Source organism: Pezoporus occidentalis, unplaced genomic scaffold, assembly GCF_034315485.1.
Source record: "Pezoporus occidentalis ecotype Australia unplaced genomic scaffold, CSIRO_AGI_Poc_V1 ctg859, whole genome shotgun sequence".
NCBI lineage: Eukaryota > Metazoa > Chordata > Aves > Psittaciformes > Psittacidae > Pezoporus > Pezoporus occidentalis.
In genome coordinates this window covers 1-24,319 of record NW_026916219.1, presented here as the reverse complement: position 1 = coordinate 24,319, position 24,319 = coordinate 1, and the positions used below count along the sequence as shown (strand labels likewise).

General features: G+C 55.3%; 1 protein-coding gene across 1 annotated transcript; it reads left to right on the top strand.

The window, feature by feature from the left end:
* Window positions 1-1,547: 1,547 nt before the first annotated feature.
* LOC134156374 (integrin alpha-M-like) lies at window positions 1,548-23,792 on the top strand. Its single transcript, XM_062604345.1, has 18 exons — window positions 1,548-1,580; window positions 3,537-3,654; window positions 3,746-3,840; window positions 5,500-5,564; window positions 5,660-5,774; window positions 5,872-6,002; window positions 6,851-6,996; window positions 7,093-7,246; window positions 9,522-9,746; window positions 12,474-12,594; window positions 13,628-13,764; window positions 14,819-14,959; window positions 19,816-19,946; window positions 21,373-21,530; window positions 22,545-22,699; window positions 22,786-22,917; window positions 23,432-23,505; window positions 23,598-23,792. Exons 2-18 carry the CDS (start codon window positions 3,560-3,562, stop codon window positions 23,788-23,790), a joined length of 2,268 nt encoding a protein of 755 aa, XP_062460329.1. The 5' UTR covers window positions 1,548-1,580; window positions 3,537-3,559; the 3' UTR covers window positions 23,791-23,792.
* Window positions 23,793-24,319: the final 527 nt, after the last annotated feature.

Sequence of the window (24,319 nt, the reverse complement as noted above, 5' to 3'; positions counted from 1 at the left end):
AAATGGTCCAAAAACGCCCAAAACGGCACAAAACAACCCAAACCAGCCCAAAATGGCACAAAACAGCCCAAATCGGTCCAAACCAGCCCAAAATGGCCCAAAACAGCCCTAATTGGTCCAAAACAGCCCAAATGGGTCCAAACCACCCCAAAACCGTCCAAACCAGCCCAAAATGGTCCAAACCAGCCCAAAATGGTCCAAACCAGCCCAAAATGGTCCAAACCAGCCCAAAACGGTCCAAACCAGCCCAAAATGGCACAAAACAGCCCAAATGGGTCCAAATCACCCCAAAATGGTCCAAACCAGCCCAAAATGGCACAAAACAGCCCAAAATGGCACAAAACAGCCGAAATAGTTCCAAAACAGCCCAAATGGGTCCAAACCAGCCCAAAATGGTCCAACACAGCCCAAAACCACCCAAAACGGTCCAAAATGGCACAAAACAGCCCAAATCGGTCCAAAACAGCCCAAATCAGTCAAAAATGCCCCAAACTGCTCAAAAATGCCCAAAATGGCCCAAACCAGCGCAAACCAGCCCCAAACGGTCCGAAAATGCCCAAACCCACACAAATCAACCCAAGCTGCCACCAAAATGCCCCAAACGGCCTGAAACAGCCCAAAAGGGCCCCAAAATGCCCCAAATGGTCCCAAACAACTCAAAACGGCCCAAAAAAAAACCAAAACGCCCCAAAAATGTCAATGGGGGCCAATGGGGGTCAATGGGGGTCAATGGGGGTCAATGGTGGTCAATGGGGGTCGATGGGGGTCAATGGGGGGTCAATGGGTGTCAATGGTGTCCAATGATGGTCAATGGTGGTCGATGGGGGTCAATGGGGGTCAATGGTGTCCAATGATGGTCAATGGTGGTCGATGGGGGTCAATGGGGGTCAATGGGGGTCAATGGTGGTCAATGGGGGTCAATGGGTGGTCAATGGGTGTCAATGGTGGTCAATGGGGGTCAATGGTGGTCAATGGGGGTCAATGGTGTCCAATGATGGTCAATGGTGGTCGATGGGGGTCAATGGGGGTCAATGGTGTCCAATGATGGTCAATGGTGGTCGATGGGGGTCAATGGGGGTCAATGGTGTCCAATGATGGTCAATGGTGGTCGATGGGGGTCAATGGGGGTCAATGGGGGTCAATGGTGGTCAATGGGGGTCAATGGGTGGTCAATGGGTGTCAATGGTGGTCAATGGGTGTCAATGGTGGTCAATGGGGGTCAATGGTGGTCAATGGGGGTCAATGGGTGTCAATGGTGTCCAATGATGGTCAACGGGCCGCAGCTGACCCATAGCCCGTCTCCGCCCCCCACTTACCCCACAACTGCGATAGGAAGTCGACGTCACCCCTGTGGTTGCTTAACCCCCCCCAAAAGAGGATGTGGGTCAGACCCAACACCGGGGGGTGGGGGTGGGGACATGACACCATGTGACCCACAACTTCCCTTCCCCCCGCCCCATATCCCCAATGTCCCGCCCCCCTTTTCCTTCCTCTTACACCCAATGCGCTTCCCCATTGGCCATCGGCTTCACGAGGGGGTGCCATGGACCCATGGGTGCTGCTCGTCCTCTTGGGTGCTGGTAGGTGGCAAAGGGGGGTTGGGGGCGGGGGGGGGACACAGCCCCACTTTTGGGTGCTGGGGGGCACCCCTATGGGTCCCCTATTGGGTGCTGGGGTCATCAATGGCACCCCATTGGGTGATGGGGTCATCAATGGCCCCCCATTGGGTGAAGGGGTCATCAATGGCCCCCCATTGGGTGCTGGGGTCATCAATGGGCCCCCATTGGGTGATGGGGTCATCAATGGCACCCTATTGGGTGATGGGGGTCATCAATGGCACCCCATTGGGTGATGGGGTCATCAATGGGTCCCCTATTGGGTGATGGGGTCATCAATGGGTCCCCTATTGGGTGATGGGGTCATCAATGGGTCCCCTATTGGGTGATGGGGTCATCAATGGCACCCCATTGGGTGCTGGGGGCACCCCAACATCCCCCATTGGTTGATGGGGGTCTTCCCCCTCATTGGCTGTCGGGGATCCCCCCAACCTCCCCCATTGGCTGCTGTGGGGTTGGGGTCTCCCCCCTCCCTCATTGGCTGTCAGGGATCCCCCCAACCTCTCTCATTGGCTGATGAGGGGTTGGGGTCTCTCCCCTCCCTCATTGGCTGTCGGGGATCCCCTGAACCCTATTGGCTGCTGTGGTTGGGGTCTTTCCCCTCTCTCATTGGCTGTCGGGGATCCCCCCAACTTCCCCCATTGGTTGCTGTGGGGTTGGGGTCTTCCCCCTTCCTCATTGGCTGTCAGGGATCCCCCCAACCTCTCTCATTGTCTGATGAGGGTCTCCCCCCTCATTGGCTGTCAGGGATCCCCCCAACCTCCCCCATTGGCTGCTGTGGGGTTGGGGTCTCCCCCCTCCCTCATTGGCTGTCGGGGATCCCCCCCAACCTTTCTCATTGGCTGATGAGGATCTCCCCCCTCATTGGCTGTCGGGGATCCCCCCAACCTCTCTCATTGGCTGATGAGGGTCTCCCCCCTCATTGGCTGTCAGGGATCCCCCCAACTTCCCCCATTGGCTGCTGTGGTTGGGGTCTCTCCCCTCCCTCATTGGCTGTCGGGGATCCCCTGAACCCTATTGGCTGCTGTGGTTGGGGTCTCTCCCCTCCCTCATTGGCTGTCAGGGATCCCCCCAACCTTTCTCATTGGCTGATGAGGGTCTCCCCCCTCATTGGCTGTCAGGGATCCCCCCAACCTCCCCCATTGGCTGCTGTGGTTGGGGTCTTTCCCCTCCCTCATTGGCTGTTGGGGATCCCCCCAACCTCTCTCATTGGCTGATGAGGGTCTCCCCTCTCATTGGCTGTCAGGGATCCCCCCAACCTCCCCCATTGGTTGCTGTGGGGTTGGGGTCTCCCCCCTCCCTCATTGGCTGTCGGGGATCCCCCCAACCTTTCTCATTGGCTGATGAGGATCTCCCCTCTCATTGGCTGTCGGGGATCCCCCCAACCTCCCCCATTGGTTGCTGTAGGGTTGGGGTCTCCCCCCTCCCTCATTGGCTGTTGGGGATCCCCCCAACCTCCCCCATTGGCTGCTGTGGTTGGGGTCTCCCCCCTCCCTCATTGGCTGTCAGGGATCCCCCCAACCTCTCTCATTGGCTGATGAGGGTCTCCCCCCTCATTGGCTGTCAGGGATCCCCCCAACCTCTCTCATTGGCTGCTGTGATTGGGGTCTCCCCACTCCCTCATTGGCTGTCGGGGATCCCCTGAACCCTATTGGCTGCTGTGGTTGGGGTCTCCCCCCTCTCTCATTGGCTGTCGGGGATCCCCCCAACCTCCCCCATTGGCTGCTGTGGGGTTGGGGTCTCCCCCCCCCCTCATTGGCTGTCGGGGATCCCCTGAACCCTATTGGCTGCTGTGGTTGGGGTCTTTCCCCTCCCTCATTGGCTAACAGGGATCCCCCCAACCTCCCCCATTGGCTGCTGTGAGGAGGTGCCTCCTCCCCCATTGGCTGCCCCATTGACCCCCCCCCCCAAACCCCACAGCTCTGCCCCACGGCCGCTGCTCCATGGTGGACGCGGACGCGGCGCTCGTCTTCCGCGGCGACCCCAATGGGGCCTTCGGCCACGCCGTGGCCCAGTTCGGCACCGGCGACGATGGATGGTAAAGGGGGGGGGTGTTCACCCCACACTTATGGGGCTGGAGACCCACAAGTGCCCCCCCCCCACATACACACCGTGAACCTGCCCCATAGGGTCCTGGTAGGGGCCCCATTGGAGCGCGGCGCGAGAGGGAGCATCCATCGGTGCCGGTACCGCACCGGGACGTGCCAAGAGGTGCCCATTAGGGGTGAGCGCCCCATAAGTGACCTCAGGCATGCCCCATAAGTGACCTCCACACCCCATAAGTGACCTGCCCCACACCCCATAAGTGACCTGCCCCACACCCCATAAGTGACCTCCCTCTACACCCCATAAGTGACCTCCCCCACCCCATAAGAGACCTCCCCCACACCCCATAAGTGACCTCCCCCACACCCCATAAGTGACCTGCCCCACACCCCATAAGTGACCTCCCCCCCCATAAGTGACCTTCTCCACACCCCATAAGTGACCTGCCCCACACCCCATAAGTGACCTCCTCCACCCCATAAGTGACCTGCCCCACACCCCATAAGTGACTTCCTCCACACCCCATAAGTGACCTCCTCCACCCCATAAGTGACCTCCTCCCCCCCCATAAGTGACCTCCTCCACCCCATAAGAGACCTCCTCCACACCCCATAAGTGACCTCCTCCACACCCCATAAGTGACCTCCCCCACCCCATAAGTGACCTCCTCCACACACCATAAGTGACCTTCCCCACACCCCATAAGTGACATCCTCCACCCCATAAGTGAGCTTCCCCACACCCCATAAGTGACCTTCTCCACCCCATAAGTGACCTGCCCCACACCCCATAAGTGACCTCCTCCACCCCATAAGTGACCTCCTCCACACCCCATAAGTGACCTCCCCCACACCCCATAAGTGACCTCCCTCACACCCCATAAGTGACCTCCCCCACCCCCTAAGTGACCTGCCCCACACCCCATAAGTGACCTCCCCCACACCCCATAAGTGACCTCCACACCCCATAAGTGACCTGCCCCACACCCCATAAGTGACCTCAGCCATGCCCCATAAGTGACCTCCCCCCCATAAGTGACCTTCTCCGCACCCCATAAGTGACCTCCACACCCCATAAGTGACCTCCCCCCCATAAGTGACCTGCCCCACACCCCATAAGTGACCTCCTCCCCCCCATAAGTGACCTCCTCCACCCCATAAGTGACCTCCCCCCCATAAGTGACCTCCTCCACCCCATAAGTGACCTCCCCCACACCCCATAAGTGACCTCAGCCATGCCCCATAAGTGACCTGCCCCACACCCCATAAGTGACCTGCCCCACACCCCATAAGTGACCTGCCCCACACCCGTAAGTGACCTTCTCCACACCCCATAAGTGACCTCCACACCCCATAAGTGACCTGCCCCACACCCCATAAGTGACCTGCCCCACACCCCATAAGTGACCTCCTCCCCCCCCATAAGTGACCTCCTCCACACCCCATAAGTGACCTCCTCCACCCCATAAGGGGAGGTCACCCCATAAGTGACCACCTCCACATCCCATAAGTGACCTTCCCCACACCCCATAAATGACGACCTCCACCCCATAAGTGACCTCCCTCACACCCCATAACTGACCTCCTCTACACCCCATAAGTGACATCCTCCACCCCATAAGTGACCTTCCCCACACCCCATAAGTGACCTCCTCTACCCCATAAATGACCTCCCTCACACCCCATAAATCACCTACCCCACCCCATAAGTCACCTCCTCCACACCCCATAAGTGACCTCCCCCACACCCCATAAGTGACCTCCCCCACCCCATAAGTGACCTCCTCCACCCCATAAGTGACCTCCTCCACCCCATAAGTGACCAATCCATCTCTTAGGACCTCCCGGTGCCGTCAACGCATCCTTGGGGTTGGCCTTGAGCGCTGGGAACAAGGGGGCCCTGGTGAGTTGGGTTGGAGATGGCATCTCCAATGGGTTCCTATGGGGCCATCAAGGAGGTTTCACCCCCCCAGTGGGTCTCTATGCCCCCCCCCATAGGCCTGTGGCCCCACACTGCCCCACACTTGTGGGGAGAACATCCACCTCAATGGCTTCTGCGCCCTCCTGGACACCAACCTCCAGCAGCTCCAGCTCATCCCAATGACCCAACCAGGTATGGGGCTCCCCATAGCGGCCCCATTGGCCCCATAGGGACCCACCCCCCCCCCCCCCCCCCATGGCTTGGTTGTCCCCATACGCCTGCCCCATAGATTGTCCCAAGCGCGCCACGGACGTGGTTTTCCTCATGGATGGTTCCGGAAGCATCAAGGCCGAGGAATTCCGGACCATGAAGACCTTCATTGGGGAGGTCATGAAGCACTTCAAGGGCACCGACACGCAGGTACCCCCATGGAGGTGGCATCGCCATGGGGTTCCCACCATTGGAGCTCAATGGCGATGGCTTGGGTTCTATTGACTCAATGGGCTCCTCTTCCATCGACTCAATGGGCTCCTCTTCCATTGATTCAATGGGCTCCTCTTCCATCGACTCAATGGGTTCCTCTTCCATCGACTCAATGGGTTCCTCTTCTATCGACTCAATGGGCTCCTCTTCCATCGACTCAATGGGCTCCTCTTCCATCGACTCAATGGGTTCCTCTTCTATCGACTCAATGGGTTCTTCTTCCATCGACTCAATGGTCTCCTCTTCCATTGACTCAATGGGCTCCTCTTCCATCGACTCAATGGGTTCCTCTTCCATCGACTCAATGGGTTCCTCTTCCATCGATTCAATGGGTTCCTCTTCTACCTACTCAATGGGTTCCTCTTCCATTGACTCAATGGGCTCCTCTTCTACCTACTCAATGGGTTCCTCTTCCATTGATTCAATGGGCTCCTCTTCCATCGACTCAATGGGTTCCTCTTCCATCGATTCAATGGGCTCCTCTTCCATCGACTCAATGGGTTCCTCTTCCATCGACTCAATGGGCTCCTCTTCTATCGACTCAATGGGCTCCTCTTCCATCGACTCAATGGGTTCCCCTTCCATCGATTCAATGGGCTCCTCTTCCATTGACTCAATGGGCTCCTCTTCCATCGACTCAATGGGTTCCTCTTCCATTGACTCAATGGGTTCCTCTTCTACCTACTCAACGGGTTCCTCTTCCATCATTGCCCCACATCCCCATCCCATTGCCCCATGGCCTTCACCCCACATTGTCCCCTTTCTTTGTCTCCCCCCCCCCCCAGTTTGCCCTCTCCCAGTTCTCCCACATCGTCCTCCCGCACTTTGACTTCAACACCTTCCGGAGCGCCCCGGACCCCATAGCACTTGTGGGGCAGGTCCAGCAGCTCAGGAAGTCCACCCATACGGCCACTGCCATCTGGACCGCGCTGTGAGTGCCCCATATGCCCCCCCACCCCCCCCCCATAGACCCCATAACTACGTCTAAGCGTGACCCATAGGGTGCTATGGGGCTTCTATGGGGCAGGACCCAGATGTTCACAGCGGGGAGGGGAGCCCGGGAAGACGCCACCAAGGTGCTGATCGTGGTGACGGATGGGAGGAAGTTCGATGATAGGATGGAATATGAGGACGTCATCCCATTGGCCGAGAGGATGGGGGTGACGCGCTACGCCATTGGGGTGAGGGAGCCAGCATCCATGCATCCATGCATCCATGCATCCATCGTCATCCATCGTCATCCATACATCATCCATCATCCATCCATCATCATCCATCCATCATCCATCATCCATCCATCCATCATCCATCCATCATCCATCATCCATCATCCATCCATCATCCATCATCCATCCATCATCCATCATCCATCCATCATCCATCATCCATCATCCATCCATCCATCATCCATCCATCATCCATCATCATCCATCATCCATCCATCATCATCCATCATCATCCATCATCCATCCATCATCCATCATCATCCATCATCATCCATCATCCATCCATCATCATCCATCCATCATCCATCATCCATCCATCATCATCCATCCATCATCCATCATCATCCATCCATCATCCATCCATCATCCATCATCCATCATCATCCATCATCCATCCATCCATCCATCCATCCATCATCCATCCATCCATCATCCATCCATCATCCATCCATCATCCATCCATCATCCATCATCATCCATCCATCATCCATCCATCATCCATCATCCATCATCCATCATCCATCATCCATCCATCCATCATCCATCCATCCATCCATCATCCATCCATCCATCATCCATCCATCATCCATCCATCATCCATCATCCATCCATCATCCATCATCATCCATCCATCATCCATCCATCATCCATCATCCATCATCCATCATCCATCATCATCCATCCATCATCCATCCTTCACCCACCCATCATCCATCATCCATCCATCATCCATCCATCATCCATCATCATCCATCATCATCCATCATCCATCATCCATCATCCATCATCCATCATCCATCCATCATCCATCCATCATCCATCATCCATCATCCATCATCCATCAATCATCCATCCATCATCCATCCATCATCCATCCATCATCCATCCATCATCCATCCATCCATCATCCATCATCCATCCATCATCCATCCATCCATCCATCATCCATCATCCATCCATCATCCATCCATCATCCATCATCCATCCATCATCCATCCATCATCCATCATCATCCATCATCCACCCATCATCCATCCACATCCATCCATCATCCATCCATCATCCATCCATCATCCATCCATCATCCATCCATCATCCATCCATCATCCATCATCCATCATCATCCATCCATCATCCATCATCATCCATCCATCATCCATCATCATCCATCCATCATCCATCATCATCCATCCATCATCCATCCATCATCCATCATCCATCCATCATCCATCATCATCCATCATCCATCATCCATCATCCATCATCCATCATCCATCCATCATCCATCCATCATCCATCCATCATCCATCCATCATCCATCCATCATCCATCCATCATCCATCCATCATCCATCCATCATCCATCCATCATCCATCCATCATCCATCATCCATCATCCATCATCCATCCATCATCCATCCATCCATCATCCATCATCATCCATCATCCATCCATCATCCATCCATCATCCATCATCCATCCATCATCCATCCATCATCCATCATCATCCATCATCCACCCATCATCCATCCACATCCATCCATCATCCATCCATCATCCATCCATCATCCATCCATCATCCATCCATCATCCATCATCCATCATCATCCATCCATCATCCATCATCATCCATCCATCATCCATCATCATCCATCCATCATCCATCATCATCCATCCATCATCCATCCATCATCCATCCATCATCCATCATCCATCATCATCCATCATCCATCATCCATCATCCATCATCCATCATCCATCCATCATCCATCCATCATCCATCCATCATCCATCCATCATCCATCCATCATCCATCCATCATCCATCCATCATCCATCCATCATCCATCCATCATCCATCCATCATCCATCCATCATCCATCCATCATCCATCCATCATCCATCCATCATCCATCATCCATCCATCATCCATCCATCATCCATCCATCATCCATCCATCATCCATCATCCATCCATCATCCATCATCCATCCATCATCCATCATCCATCCATCATCCATCATCCATCCATCATCCATCATCCATCATCCATCATCATCCATCCATCATCCATCCATCATCCATCCATCATCCATCATCCATCATCCATCATCATCCATCCATCATCCATCCTTCAACCACCCATCATCCATCATCCATCCATCATCCATCCATCATCCACCCATCATCCATCATCCATCATCCATCATCCATCATCATCCATCCCTTCCAGGTGGGCACCGCCTTCCACCTCCCGGCTGCCGTAGCCGAGCTCCAGGCCATCGCCTCCCGGCCCCCCGAGGACCACGTCTTCCGCGTGGACAACTTCGAGGCCCTCCGGGGCATCCAGAGCCAGCTCCAGGACCGGATCTTCTCCCTCGAGGGCACCGCCACCGCCCACGCCAGCGCCTTCCAGCTCGAGATGGCCCAGGAGGGCTTCAGCGCCCTCCTCACCCCGGTCTGGGCCCCAGAGGAGCCCCAGAGCATCCCTATAATGTCCCTAGAGTATCCCTATAGTATCCCTATAGTACACCTATAGTACCCCTATAGTATCCCTATGGTATCCCTATGGTATCCCTATAGTACCCCTATAGTATCCCTATAGTACCCCTATAGTATCCCTATGGTATCCCTGTAGCATCCCTATGGTATCCCTATAGTACCCCTATAGTATCCCTATAGTACCCCTATAGTATCCCTATAGTATCCCTATGGTATCCCTATAGTATCCCTATAGTATCCCTATGGTATCCCTATAGTATCCCTATAGTACCCCTATAGTATCCCTATGGTATCCCTATGGTATCCCTATAGTACCCCTATAGTATCCCTATAGTATCCCTATATTATCCCAATGGTATCCCTATAGTACCCCTATGGTATCCCTATAGTACCCCTATAATATCCCTATAATATCCCTATGGTATCCCTATAGTATCCCTATGGTATCCCTATAGTATCCCTATATTATCCCAATGGTATCCCTATAGTACCCCTATGGTATCCCTATAGTACCCCTATAATATCCCTATGGTATCCCTATAGTATTCCTATGGTATCCCTATAGTATCCCTATAGTATCCCTATGGGATCCATAGAGTACCCCTATAATGTCCCTATAGTATCCCTATGGTATCCCTATGGTGTCCCTGTGGTGTCCCCAGAGCATCCCCATAGCACCCCTATAGCATCCCCATAGCATCCCTGTATCATCCCCATAGCATCCCTATATCATCCCCATAGCATCCCCATAGCATCCCCATAGCATCCCCATAGCATCCCCATAGCATCCCCATAGCATCCCCATAGCATCCCCATAGCATCCCTATGATATCCCCATAGCATCCCCATAGCATCCCCATCGCATCCCCATAGCATCCCCATAGCATCCCCATAGCATCCCCATAGCATCCCCATAGCATCCCCATAGCATCCCCATGGTATCCCCATAGCATCCCCATAGCATCCCCATAGCATCCCCATAGAATCCCTATAGCATCCCCATAGCATCCCCATCGCATCCCCATAGCATCCCCATAGCATCCCCATCGCATCCCCAAAGCATCCCCATAACATCCCCATAGCATCCCCATAGCATCCCCATAGCATCCCCATAGGGATCCCTATAGGATCCCCATAGCATCCCCATAGCATCCCATGGGGAGCCCATAGCATCCCCATAGCATCCCCATAGCATCCCCACAGCATCCCCACAGCATCCCCATAGCATCCCCATAGCATCCCCATAGCATCCCCATAGCATCCCCGCAGCATCCCCACAGCATCCCCATCGCATCCCCATAGCATCCCCATAGCATCCCCATCGCATCCCCATAGCATCCCCATTGCATCCCCATAGCATCCCCATAGCATCCCCATAGCATCCCCATAGATCCCCATAGCATCCCCATGGTATCCCCATAGCATCCCCATCGCATCCCCATTGCATCCCCATTGCATCCCCATAGCATCCCCATAGAATCCCTACAGCATCCCTATAGCATCCCCATAGCATCCCTATATCATCCCCATAGCATCCCTATGTTATCCCCATAGCATCCCTATAGCATCCCTATAGCATCCCTGTAGCATCCCTATAGCATCCCCATAGCATCCCCATCGCATCCCCATAGCATCCCCATAGCATCCCCATAGCATCCCCATAGCATCCCCATAGCATCCCCACAGCATCCCCATAGCATCCCCATAGCATCCCTGTATCATCCCCATAGCATCCCTATAGCATCCCCATAGCATCCCCATAGCATCCCCATAGCATCCCTATAGCATCCCCACAGCATCCCTGTATCATCCCCATAGCATCCCTATAGCATCCCCATAGCATCCCCATAGCATCCCCATAGCATCCCTATAGCATCCCTATAGCATCCCTGTAGCATCCCTATAGCATCCCCATAGCATCCCTGTATCATCCCCATAGCATCCCTATAGCATCCCCATAGCATCCCCATAGCATCCCCATAGCATCCCTATAGCATCCCTATAGCATCCCTGTAGCATCCCTATAGCATCCCCGTAGCATCCCTGTATCATCCCCATAGCATCCCTATAGCATCCCCATAGCATCCCTATGATATCCCCATAGCATCCCCATAGCATCCCTATATCATCCCCATAGCATCCCCATAGCATCCCCATAGCATCCCCATCGCATCCCCATAGCATCCCCATAGCATCCCCATAGCATCCCCATAGCATCCCTATATCATCCCCATAGCATCCCCATAGCATCCCCATAGCATCCCCATAGCATCCCCATAGCATCCCCATAGCATCCCCATAGCATCCCTATAGCATCCCCATAGCATCCCCATAGCATCCCTATAGCATCCCTATAGCATCCCCATAGCATCCCCATAGCATCCCCATAGCATCCCCATAGCATCCCCATAGCATCCCCATAGCATCCCTATGATAACCCCATAGCATCCCCATAGCATCCCCATAGAATCCCTATAGCATCCCCATAGCATCCCCATCGCATCCCCATAGCATCCCCATAGCATCCCTATGATAACCCCATAGCATCCCCATAGCATCCCCATAGAATCCCTATAGCATCCCCATAGCATCCCTATGATAACCCCATAGCATCCCCATAGCATCCCCATAGCTTCCCCATGGCATCCCCATGGTGTGACCCTATGTCCCCCCCATGGCGCAGGATGGGCCCATCCTGGGTGCTGTGGGTGCCTACACCTGGGCCGGAGGCGCCTTTTCCTATGGGGCCAATGGGGCAGCCGCGTTCCTCAACGCCTCCGGGGTCCCCAGCGATTCCTACCTGGGTGAGGACCCCCCCCATAGGCACCGTGTGGGGCAGCCCTGGGGGGTGCCTTGGGGGCCTCATGGGGTCTATGGGAGACGTTGGGGTCCCCGTGAGGACCAATGGGGTCATCGATGTCCCCATGATGACCAATGACGTCATCGATGTCCCATGATGACCAATGGGGTCGTCAATGGCCCATGATGACCAATGACGTCATCGACGTCCCATGATGACCAATGGGATCGTCAATGTCCCATGGTGACCAATGACGTCATCGATGTCCCATGATGATTAATGACGTCATCGATGTCCCCATGGTGACCAATGACGTCATCGATGTCCCATGATGACCAATGGGGTTCTTGATGTCCCCATGGTGACCAATGACGTCATCGATGTCCCGTGATGATTAATGACGTCATCGATGTCCCCATGATGACCAATGACGTCATCGACGTCCCATGATGACCAATGGGGTCGTCGATGTCCCCATGGTGACCAATGACGTCATCGATGTCCCATGATGATTAATGACGTCATCGATGTCCCCATGGTGACCGATGACGTCATCGATGTCCCATGATGACCAATGGGGTCGTCGTTGTCCCCATGGTGACCAATGACGTCATCGATGTCCCATGATGACCAATGGGGTCGTCGATGTCCCCATGGTGACCAATGACATCATCGATGTCCCATGATGACCAATGGGGTCGTCGATGTCCCCATGGTGACCAATGACGTCATCGACGTCCCATGATGACCTATGGGATCGTCAATGTCCCATGATGACCAATGGGGTCGTCGATGTCCCCATGGTGACCAATGACGTCATCGATGTCCCATGACGACCAATGGGGTCGTCGATGTCCCCATGGTGACCAATGACGTCATCGATGTCCCATGATGATTAATGACGTCATCGATGTCCCCATGGTGACTAATGACATCATCGACGTCCCATGATGACCAATGGGGTCGTCGATGTCCCCATGGTGACCAATGACATCATCGATGTCCCATGATGACCAATGGGGTCCCTTGTGCCATAGGGTACGTGATGGAGCCCCTGTCTCTTCCATGGGGCCGGGCGCTGGCGCTCGGGGCCCCCCGGTCCAACCACGTTGGCCGCGTCCTCCTGCTCCAGCCCCATAGCGGGGAGGTGCTGGGCCAGGCCATGGGGACACAGGTGAAGGGACGTGGTTATGGGGCGCATCAGGGGTAGGGGGGGACATGGGGGGTGATGGATGGGTCTTGGGCGATCTATGGGTCTTGGGTGATGGATGGGTCTTGGGTGATCTATGGGTCTTGGGTGATCTATGGGTCTTGGGTGATCTATCGGTCTTGGTTGACCTATGGGTCTTGGGTGATCTATGGGTCTTGGGTGATCTATCGGTCTTGGTTGATCTATGGGTCTTGGGTGATCTATGGGTCTTGGGTGATGGATGGGTCCTGGGTGATGGATGGGTCTTGGTTGATCTATGGGTCTTGGTTGATCTATGGGTCTTGGGTGATCTATGGGTCTTGGTTGATCTATCGGTCTTGGTTGATCTATGGGTCTTGGGTGATCTATGGGTCTTGGGTGATGGATGGGTCTTGGTTGATCTATGGGTCTTGGGTGATGGATGGGTCTTGGGTGATCTATGGGTCTTGGGTGATGAATGGGTCTTGGGTGATCTATGGGTCTTGGGTGATCTATGGGTCTTGGGTGATCTATCAGTCTTGGTTGATCTATGGGTCTTGGGTGATCTATGGGTCTTGGTTGATCTATGGGTCTTGGGTGATCTATGGGTCTTGGGTGATGGATGGGTCTTGGGTGATGGATGGGTCTTGGGTGATCTATGGGTCTTGGGTGATGGATGGGTCTTGGTTGATCTATGGGTCTTGGGTGATGGATGGGTCTTGGGTGATGGATGGTTCTTGGGTGATCTATGGGTCTTGGGTGATCTATGGGTCTTGGGTGATGGATGGGTCTTGGGTGACCGATCGGTCTTGGTTGATCTATGGGTCTTGGGTGATGAATGGGTCTTGGGTGATGGATGGGTCTTGGGTGATGGATGGGTCTTGGTTGATCTATGGGTCTTGGGTGATGAATGGGTCTTGGGTGATCTATGGGTCTTGGGTGATGGATGGGTCTTGGGTGATCTATCGATCTTGGTTGATCTATGGGTCTTGCTTGACCTATGGGTCTTGCTTGACGCCCCCGCTATGGGGCAGCCCCACATCTCCTCCCTCCCCCATAGGTGGGCTCCTACTTTGGGGCCTCCCTCTGCTCCCTAGACCCCGATGGGGATGGGCTGGACAACGTGGTGCTGGTGGGAGCCCCCATGTTCTATGGGGCCAACAGCGGCGGCCGCGTGGTCGTCTGCAGCCTCCGGACCAAGGTGGGTCCCACCCCATAGATGGACCCATTGAGCTCCATCTCACCCCATAGATGAGCTCCCCATCACCCCATAGATGAGCCCCCCATCACCCCATAGATGAGCTCCCCATCACCCCATAGATGAGCCCCATATCACCCCATAGATGGCCCCATTGACATCCCCATCACCCATAGATGAGCTCCATATCACCCCATAGATGAGCTCCCCCTCACCCCATAGATGCCCCCATTGAGCTCCATATCACCCCATAGATGAGCTCCCCCTCACCCCATAGATGAGCTCCCCCTCACCCCATAGATGAGCCCCCCCTCACCCCATATCCACCCCCATTGACCTCCATGTCACCCCATAGATGAGCTCCCCCTCACCCCATATCCACCCCCATTGACCTCCATGTCACCCCATAGATGAGCTCTATATCACCCCATAGATGGCCCCATTGACGTCCCCATCACCCATAGATGAGCTCCATATCACCCCATAGATGAGCTCCCCCTCACCCCATAGATGCCCCCATTGAGCTCCATATCACCCCATAGATGACCCCATTGAAGTCCCTCTCACCCCATAGATGAGCCCCCCCTCACCCCATAGATGCCCCCATTGAGCTCCATATCACCCCATAGATGACCCCATTGAAGTCCCTCTCACCCCATAGATGAGCTCCCCCTCACCCCATAGATGCCCTCACTGAGCTCCATATCACCCCATAGATGACCCCATTGAAGTCCCTCTCACCCCATAGATGAGCTCCCCCTCACCCCATAGATGAGCTCCCCCTCACCCCATAGATGAGCCCCCCCTCACCCCATCTCCACCCCCATTGACCACCATGTCACCCCATAGATGAGCTCCCCCTCACCCCATAGATGAGCTCCCCCTCGCCCCATAGATGCCCCCATTGAGCTCCGTATCACCCCATAGATGACCCCATTGAAGTCCCTCTCACCCCATAGATGAGCCCCCCCTCACCCCATAGATGAGCCCCCCTCACCCCATATCCACCCCCATTGACCACCATGTCACCCCATAGATGAGCTCCCCATCACCCCATAGATGAGCCCCATATCACCCCATAGATGAGCTCTATATCACCCCATAGATGGCCCCATTGACGTCCCCATCACCCATAGATGAGCTCCATATCACCCCATAGATGAGCTCCCCCTCACCCCATAGATGCCCCCATTGAGCTCTGTATCACCCCATAGATGACCCCATTGAAGTCCCTCTCACCCCATAGATGAGCTCCCCCTCACCCCATAGATGAGCCCCCCCTCACCCCATATCCACCCCCATTGACCACCATGTCACCCCATAGATGAGCTCCCCCTCACCCCATAGATGAGCTCCCCCTCACCCCATAGATGAGCCCCCCCTCACCCCATAGATGAGCTCTCTCTCACCCCATAGATGAGCTCCCCCTCACCCCATATTCACCCCCATTGACCTCCATGTCACCCCATAGATGAGCTCTATATCACCCCATAGATGGCCCCATTGACGTCCCCTTCACCCCATAGATGAGCTCCCCCTCACCCCATATTCACCCCCATTGACCTCCATGTCACCCCATAGATGAGCTCTATATCACCCCATAGATGGCCCCATTGACGTCCCCTTCACCCCATAGATGAGCCCCCCTCACCCCATATCCACCCCCATTGACCACCATGTCACCCCATAGATGAGCTCCCCATCACCCCATAGATGAGCCCCATATCACCCCATAGATGAGCTCTATATCACCCCATAGATGGCCCCATTGACGTCCCCATCACCCATAGATGAGCTCCATATCACCCCATAGATGAGCTCCCCCTCACCCCATAGATGCCCCCATTGAGCTCTGTATCACCCCATAGATGACCCCATTGAAGTCCCTCTCACCCCATAGATGAGCTCCCCCTCACCCCATAGATGAGCCCCCCCTCACCCCATATCCACCCCCATTGACCACCATGTCACCCCATAGATGAGCTCCCCCTCACCCCATAGATGAGCTCCCCCTCACCCCATAGATGAGCCCCCCCTCACCCCATAGATGAGCTCTCTCTCACCCCATATGAGCTCCCCCTCACCCCATATTCACCCCCATTGACCTCCATGTCACCCCATAGATGAGCTCGCGATCACCCCATAGATGGCCCCATTGACGTCCCCTTCACCCCATAGATGAGCTCCCCCTCACCCCATAGATGCCCCCATTGAGCTCCGTATCACCCCATAGATGGGCTCCCCATCACCCCATAGATGAGCTCCCCCTCACCCCATAGATGAGCTCACCCCATAGATGAGCCCCCTCACCCCATATTCACCCCCATTGACCTCCATGTCCCCCCATAGATGAGCTCCCCCTCACCCCATAGATGAGCTCCCCCTCACCCCATAGATGAGCTCCCCCTCACCCCATAGATGCCCCCATTGAGCTCCATATCACCCCATAGATGACCCCATTGAAGTCCCTCTCACCCCATAGATGAGCCCCCCCTCACCCCATCTCCACCCCCATTGACCACCATGCCACCCCCTGTCCCCTCCCACCCCCCATGTACCTATAGGGGGGGCAGCTCCATTGCCAAGGCTCCCTACGGGGCCAGGCCGGGCACCCTTTGGGGCGCTTTGGGTCCAGCCTGGCCCCACTGGGGGACGTGGATGGGGATGGGTGGCCCGAGGTGGCCGTGGGGGCCCCCATGGAGGAGATGGGGGGCGGCGCCGTCTACGTCTTCCGGGGGCACAGCAGTGGGGTGAGACGGGAGTACAGCCAGGTATGGGCATAGGGAATGGGGGGGATATGGGGGGTGTAGGGGGTATGGGGTGTATGGGGGGTATGGGGGTTATGGGGGGTGTAGGGGGTATGGGGGGCATGGGTGGTATGGGGGGAATGGGGGGGTATGGGGGGTATGGGGGGTATGGGGGGTATGGGGTATATGGGGGGTATGGGGGGTATGGGGTGTATGGGGGGTATGGGGGGTATGGGGTATATGGGGGGGGGGGGGTATGGGGGGTATGGGGGGTATGGGGGGTATGGGGGGTATGGGGGGTATGGGGGGTATGGGGGGTATGGGGGGTATGGGGGGTATGGGGGGTATGGGGGGTATGGGGGGTATGGGGGGTGTAGGGGGTATGGGGGGTATGGGGGGTGTAGGGGGTATGGGGTGTATGGGGGGTATGCGGGGTATGGGGGGTGTAGGGGGTATGGGGGGTGTAGGGGGTATGGGGGGTGTAGGGGGTATGGGGGGTATGGGGGGGTATGGGGGGTATGGGGGGTGTAGGGGGTATGGGGTATATTGGATATAGGGAATCTGGGCTATATGGGGTATGGGATATGGGGTAGGGAGACATGAATCTACAGGGGGTCTATGGGATGTCTATGGGGGGATATCCATTGTCCCCCATTGGGTGCCATTGTCCTCCATTGGATCCCATTGTGCCCCATTGGGTCCGTTGGGTCCCATTGTGCCCCATTGTGCCCCATTGTGCCCCATTGTATCCATTGTGTCCCATTGGAAGCCATTGGATCCCATTGTGCCCCATTGTGCCCCATTGTATCCATTGGATCCCATTGTGCCCCATTGCATCCATTGGATCCCATTGTGCCCCATTGTGCCCCATTGGATCCATTGTGTCCCATTGGATCCCGTTGTGCCCCATTGTGCCCCATTGGATCCATTGTGTCCCATTGGATCCCGTTGTGCCCCATTGTGCCCCATTGCATCCATTGGATCCCATTGTGCCCCATTGTGCCCCATTGTATCCATTGTGTCCCATTGGATCCCGTTGTGCCCCATTGTGCCCCATTGTATCCAGTGTGTCCCATTGGATCCCGTTGTGCCCCATTGTGCCCCATTGGATCCATTGTGTCCCATTGGATCCCGTTGTGCCCCATTGTGCCCCATTGCATCCATTGGATCCCATTGTGCCCCATTGTGCCCCATTGGATCCATTGTGTCCCATTGGATCCCGTTGTGCCCCATTGTGCCCCATTGTATCCATTGTGTCCCATTGGATCCCGTTGTGCCCCATTGTGCCCCATTGGATCCATTGTGACCCATTGGATCCCGTTGTGCCCCATTGTGTCCCATTGCATCCATTGGATCCCATTGGGACCCATTGTGCCCCATTGTGCCCCATTGGATCCATTGTGCCCCATTGGATCCCGTTGTGCCCCATTGTGCCCCATTGTATCCAGTGTGTCCCATTGGATCCCGTTGTGCCCCATTGTGCCCCATTGTATCCATTGTGCCCCATTGGATCCCACTGTGCCCCATTGTGCCCCATTGGATCCATTGTGTCCCATTGGATCCCGTTGTGCCCCATTGTGCCCCATTGCATCCATTGGATCCCATTGGGACCCATTGTGCCCCATTGTGCCCCATTGGATCCATTGTGTCCCATTGGAAGCCATTGAATCCCATTGTGTCCCATTGTGCCCCATTGCATCCATTGGATCCCATTGTGCCCCATTGCATCCATTGGATTCCATTGTGTCCAATTCCATCCATTGGATCCCATTGTGCCCCACTGTATCCATTGGATCCCATTGTGCCCCATTGCGCCCCATTGCATCCATTGGATCCCATTGTGCCCCATTGCATCCATTGGATTCCATTGTGTCCAATTCCATCCATTGGATCCCATTGTGCCCCACTGTATCCATTGGATCCCATTGTGCCCCACTGCATCCATTGGATCCCATTGTGCCCCACTGCATCCATTGGATCCCATTGTGCCCCACTGCATCCATTGGATCCCATTGTGCCCCATTGCATCCATTGGATCCCATTATGCCCCACTGCATCCATTGGATCCCATTGAGCCCCATTGCGCCCCATTGGATCCCATTGTCCCCGCAGCGCATCTCTGGCTCCTCCTTCCCCTCGTCCCCGCACCACTTCGGGCAGGCGCTGAGCGGGGGGCGGGACCTGAGCGGGGACAACCTACCGGATGTGGCCATCGGGGCCCACGGCCAGGTCCTGCTCCTCAGGTACCAACCCCATCCCCATGGCAACCATCGCCATGGTGACCATCATCATCCCCATCCCATGGCGACCATCCCCATGGTGACCATCACCATCCCATCCCCATGGCAACCACCGCCATGGAGACCAACCCCATCCCCATGGCAACCATCGCCATGGTGACCATCCCCATCCCATGGTGACCATCCCTATGGCAACCATCCCCATCCCATGGTGACCATCATCATCCCCATCCCATGGTGACCATCCCCATGGTGACCATCCCCATCCCATGGTGACCATCTCTATGGTGACCATCACCATCCCCATGGCAACCATCGCCATGGAGACCATCCCCATCCCCACCCCATGGTGACCATCCCCATGGTGACCATCACCATCCCCATCCCATGGTGACCATCCCCATGGTGACCATCATCATCCCCATCCCATGGTGACCATCCCCATGGTGACCATCCCCATCCCCACCCCATGGTGACCATCCCTATGGCGACCATCCCCATCCCATGGTGACCATCATCATCCCCATCCCATGGTGACCATCCCTATGGTGACCATCCCCATCCCATGGTGACCATCATCATCCCCATCCCATGGTGACCATCCCTATGGTGACCATCCCCATCCCATGGTGACCATCATCATCCCCATCCCATGGTGACCATCCCTATGGCAACCATCCCCATCCCATGGTGACCATCCCTATGGTGACCATCCCTATGGTGACCATCCCCATCCCCACCCCATGGTGACCATCCCTATGGTGACCATCACCATCCCCATCCCCATGGCAACCATCACCATGGTGACCATCCCCATCCCATGGTGACCATCCCCATGGTGACCATCCCCATCCCCACCCCATGGTGACCATCCCTATGGCGACCATCCCCATCCCATGGTGACCATCATCATCCCCATCCCATGGTGACCATCCCTATGGTGACCATCCCCATCCCATGGTGACCATCATCATCCCCATCCCATGGTGACCATCCCTATGGTGACCATCTCTATGGTGACCATCACCATCCCCATGGCAACCATCGCCATGGAGACCATCCCCATCCCCATCCCATGGTGACCATCCCCATCCCATGGTGACCATCTCTATGGTGACCATCCCCATCCCATGGCGACCATCCCCATCCCATGGTGACCATCATCATCCCCATCCCATGGTGACCATCCCCATCCGCATCCCATGGTGACCATCCCTATGGTGACCATCCCCATGGTGACCATCACCATCCCCATCCCCATGGCAACCATCACCATGGTGACCATCACCATCCCATCCCCATGGCAACCACCGCCATGGAGACCATCCCCATCTCATGGTAACCATCCCTATGGTGACCATCCCCATCCCCATGGCAACCAACCCCATAGCGACCACCCCCATGGTGACCACGCCCCCAACCCCACCAGGTCCCGCCCCCTCCTCAAGATCAAGGTCCTGGTGACCTTCGAACCCACCCAGATCCCGGTGTCCTCCTTGGGCTGCCAAGAGGAGGAGCAGCCCCATAGGGAGGTGGCCAAGGCCAGGATCTGTTTCCGGACCTCCAAGAAGACCCCGGATAGCTTTGGTGAGCCCCAAATGGACATCAACGCACCCTAAAAATAACCGTAACCACAACACTAATATTAACCCTATCCTAAACATAACCATAACCCTAAACCTAACCATAAACCTAACAATAACACACAACATAAACCTAACACCTAAACCTAACCCCAATACTAACCATAACCTTAACCCTAACCCTAACCCTAACCTTAACCCTAACCCTAACCCTAACCATAACTCTAACCCTAACCCTAAACCTAACCATAACCATAACCCCAACCCCAACCGTAACCCTAAACCTAAACCTAACCCCAACACAAAATCTAACCCTGACCATAACCATAACCCTAACCCTAACACTAAACCTAACACTAACCATAACCATAAACCCAAACCCAACCCTATCCCTAACAATAACCCTAACCCTAATCCTAACCCTAACCCGAACCATAACCCTAAAACTAACCCTAACCCTAACCCTAACCCTAACCCTAACCCTAACCCTAAACCTAACCATAACCCAAACTCTAACCCTAACCCTAACCCTAATCATAACCATAACCCCAAGCCCAACCCTAACCCTAACCCTAACCCTAACCCTAAAACTAACCCTAACCCTAACCCTAACCCTAACCATAACCCTAACACTAACCATAACCCTAACCCCAACCCCAACCCTAACCCTACCCCTAACCCTAACCCTAACCCTAAAACTAACCCTACCCCTAACCCTAACCCTAACCATAACCCTAACCCTAACCCTAACCCTAAAACTAACCCTAACCCTAACCATAACCATAACCCTAACACTAACCATAACCATAACTCCAACCCCAACCCTAACCCTAACCATAACCCTAACCCTAACACTAACCATAACCATAACACTAACCATAACCATAGCCATAACCCTAACCCTAACCATAACCATAACCCCAACCCTAACCCTAACCCTACCCCTAACCCTCCCCCTCCCCCTAACCCTCCAAACCCCCATCCAGATGCCTTCAGCCCCCCCCTCTTCTCCCCATAGGAAGCCAAGTGGCCACCAGGCTGCGGTACCGGGCAGCCCTGGACCCCGGGAGGACCGTGGCCCGCGCCATCTTTGTTACCGGCGCCGACGTCCTCAATGGGAGCATCCAACTGGGGCTTGGCCAACAGTGCAGGACCTACCCCATAGCCTTGGTGGTGGGTCCTTGGGAAGGGGGGGGAAGGAAGTTATGGGGCAGCCCCATGGAGGCAATGGGGGTCAATGGGGGTGTTCATGCGTGCAGGGGTGTCCGAGGGACACGGTGACGCCGGTGGTGTTGAGGTTGGGCTATGAGGCCATTGGAGAACCCTTGGAGGTGGCCGGGGGGCTCCGGCCTGGCTTGAGTGGGGACACGGAGACGGTGGCCGAGGGCAAGGTGGGGCAATGGGGGGGTAATGGCGGGGCAATGGGGGGGCTATGGGAGGTCAATGGGTGGCCAATGGGCGATCTATGGGTGGCCAATGGTTGGTCAATGGTTGGTCAATGGGTGGCCAATGGGTGGCCAATGGGTGGTCAATGGGTGGTCAATGGGTTGTCAATGGGTGGCCAAAGGGCAATCAATGGGTGGTCAATGGGTGATCAATGGGTGGCCAATGGGTGGTCAATGGGTGGCCAATGGGTGGTCAATGGGTGGTCAATGGGTGGCCAATGGGTGGTCAATGGGTGGTCAATGGGTGGCCAATGGGCGATCAATGGGTGGTCAATGGGTGGCCAATGGGCGATCAATGGGTGGTCAATGGGTGGCAATGGGGTCAATGGGTGGTCAATGGTTGGTCAATGGGTGGCCGATGATGGTCAATGGGTGGCCAATGGGTGATCAACAGTTGGTCAATGGGGGACAATGGGGGGCAATGGGGGGGCAATGGACCCATGGACCTGGTACCTCCAAGCTCCCCTTCAACCTCAACTGCGGCCCCGACAACGTCTGCGTTGACGACCTCCATCTCTCCCTCAACATCTCAGGGTAGGTCCCACCCCCCTCTATGGGGCAGCCCCACATCGTGTCTATGTATCCCCACCCCCCCATATCCCATCACCCCACAACCAACCCCATAGGCTGGAGACGCTGGTTTTGGGGGTCAACGATGGGGTGGACGTGGTCCTGACCCTGAGGAACCGTGGGGAGAGCTCTCCTGGGGCCATGGTGGAGCTCCAGCACCATCCTGCCCTGTCCTACCGCAGGGTTCTGGTGCTCCAGGTACCTCCTGACCCCATAGAACACCCTATAGATGCCTTCAAGACCCCATAGAACCCCCATTTAACCCCATAAACCCCCTATAGATGCCTTCAAGACCCCATAGAAAACCCATTTAACCCCATAAACCCCCTCTAGATGCCTTCAAGACCCCATAGACAACCCATTTAACCCCATAAACCCCCTATAGATGCCTTCAAGACTCCATAGAACCCCCATTTAACCCCATAAACCCCCTATAGATGCCTTCAAGACCCCATAGAACCCCCATTTAACCCCATAAACCCCCTATAGATGCCTTCAAGACCCCATAGAACCCCCATTTAACCCCATAAACCCCCTATAGATGCCTTCAAGACCCCATAGAGCCCCCATTTAACCCCATAAACCCCCTCTAGATGCCTTCAAGACCCCATAGAACCCCATTTAACCCCATAAACCCCCTCTAGATGCCTTCAAGACCCCATAGAACCCCATTTAACCCCATAAACCCCCTCTAGATGCCTTCAAGACCGCATAGAACCCCATTTAACCCCATAAACCCCCTATAGATGCCTTCAAGACCCCATAGAAAACCCATTTA

Excerpts from the sequence above, each read along its gene's own strand:
- LOC134156374 (XM_062604345.1), top strand. The coding sequence starts at position 3,560 with ATGGTGGACGCGGACGCGGCGCTCGTCTTCCGCGGCGACCCCAATGGG. Across the intron at positions 22,700-22,785 it reads CCTACCCCATAGCCTTGGTG|GGGTGTCCGAGGGACACGGT; the intron begins GTGGGTCCTTGG and ends TCATGCGTGCAG. Across the intron at positions 23,506-23,597 it reads CTCTCCCTCAACATCTCAGG|GCTGGAGACGCTGGTTTTGG; the intron begins GTAGGTCCCACC and ends CCAACCCCATAG.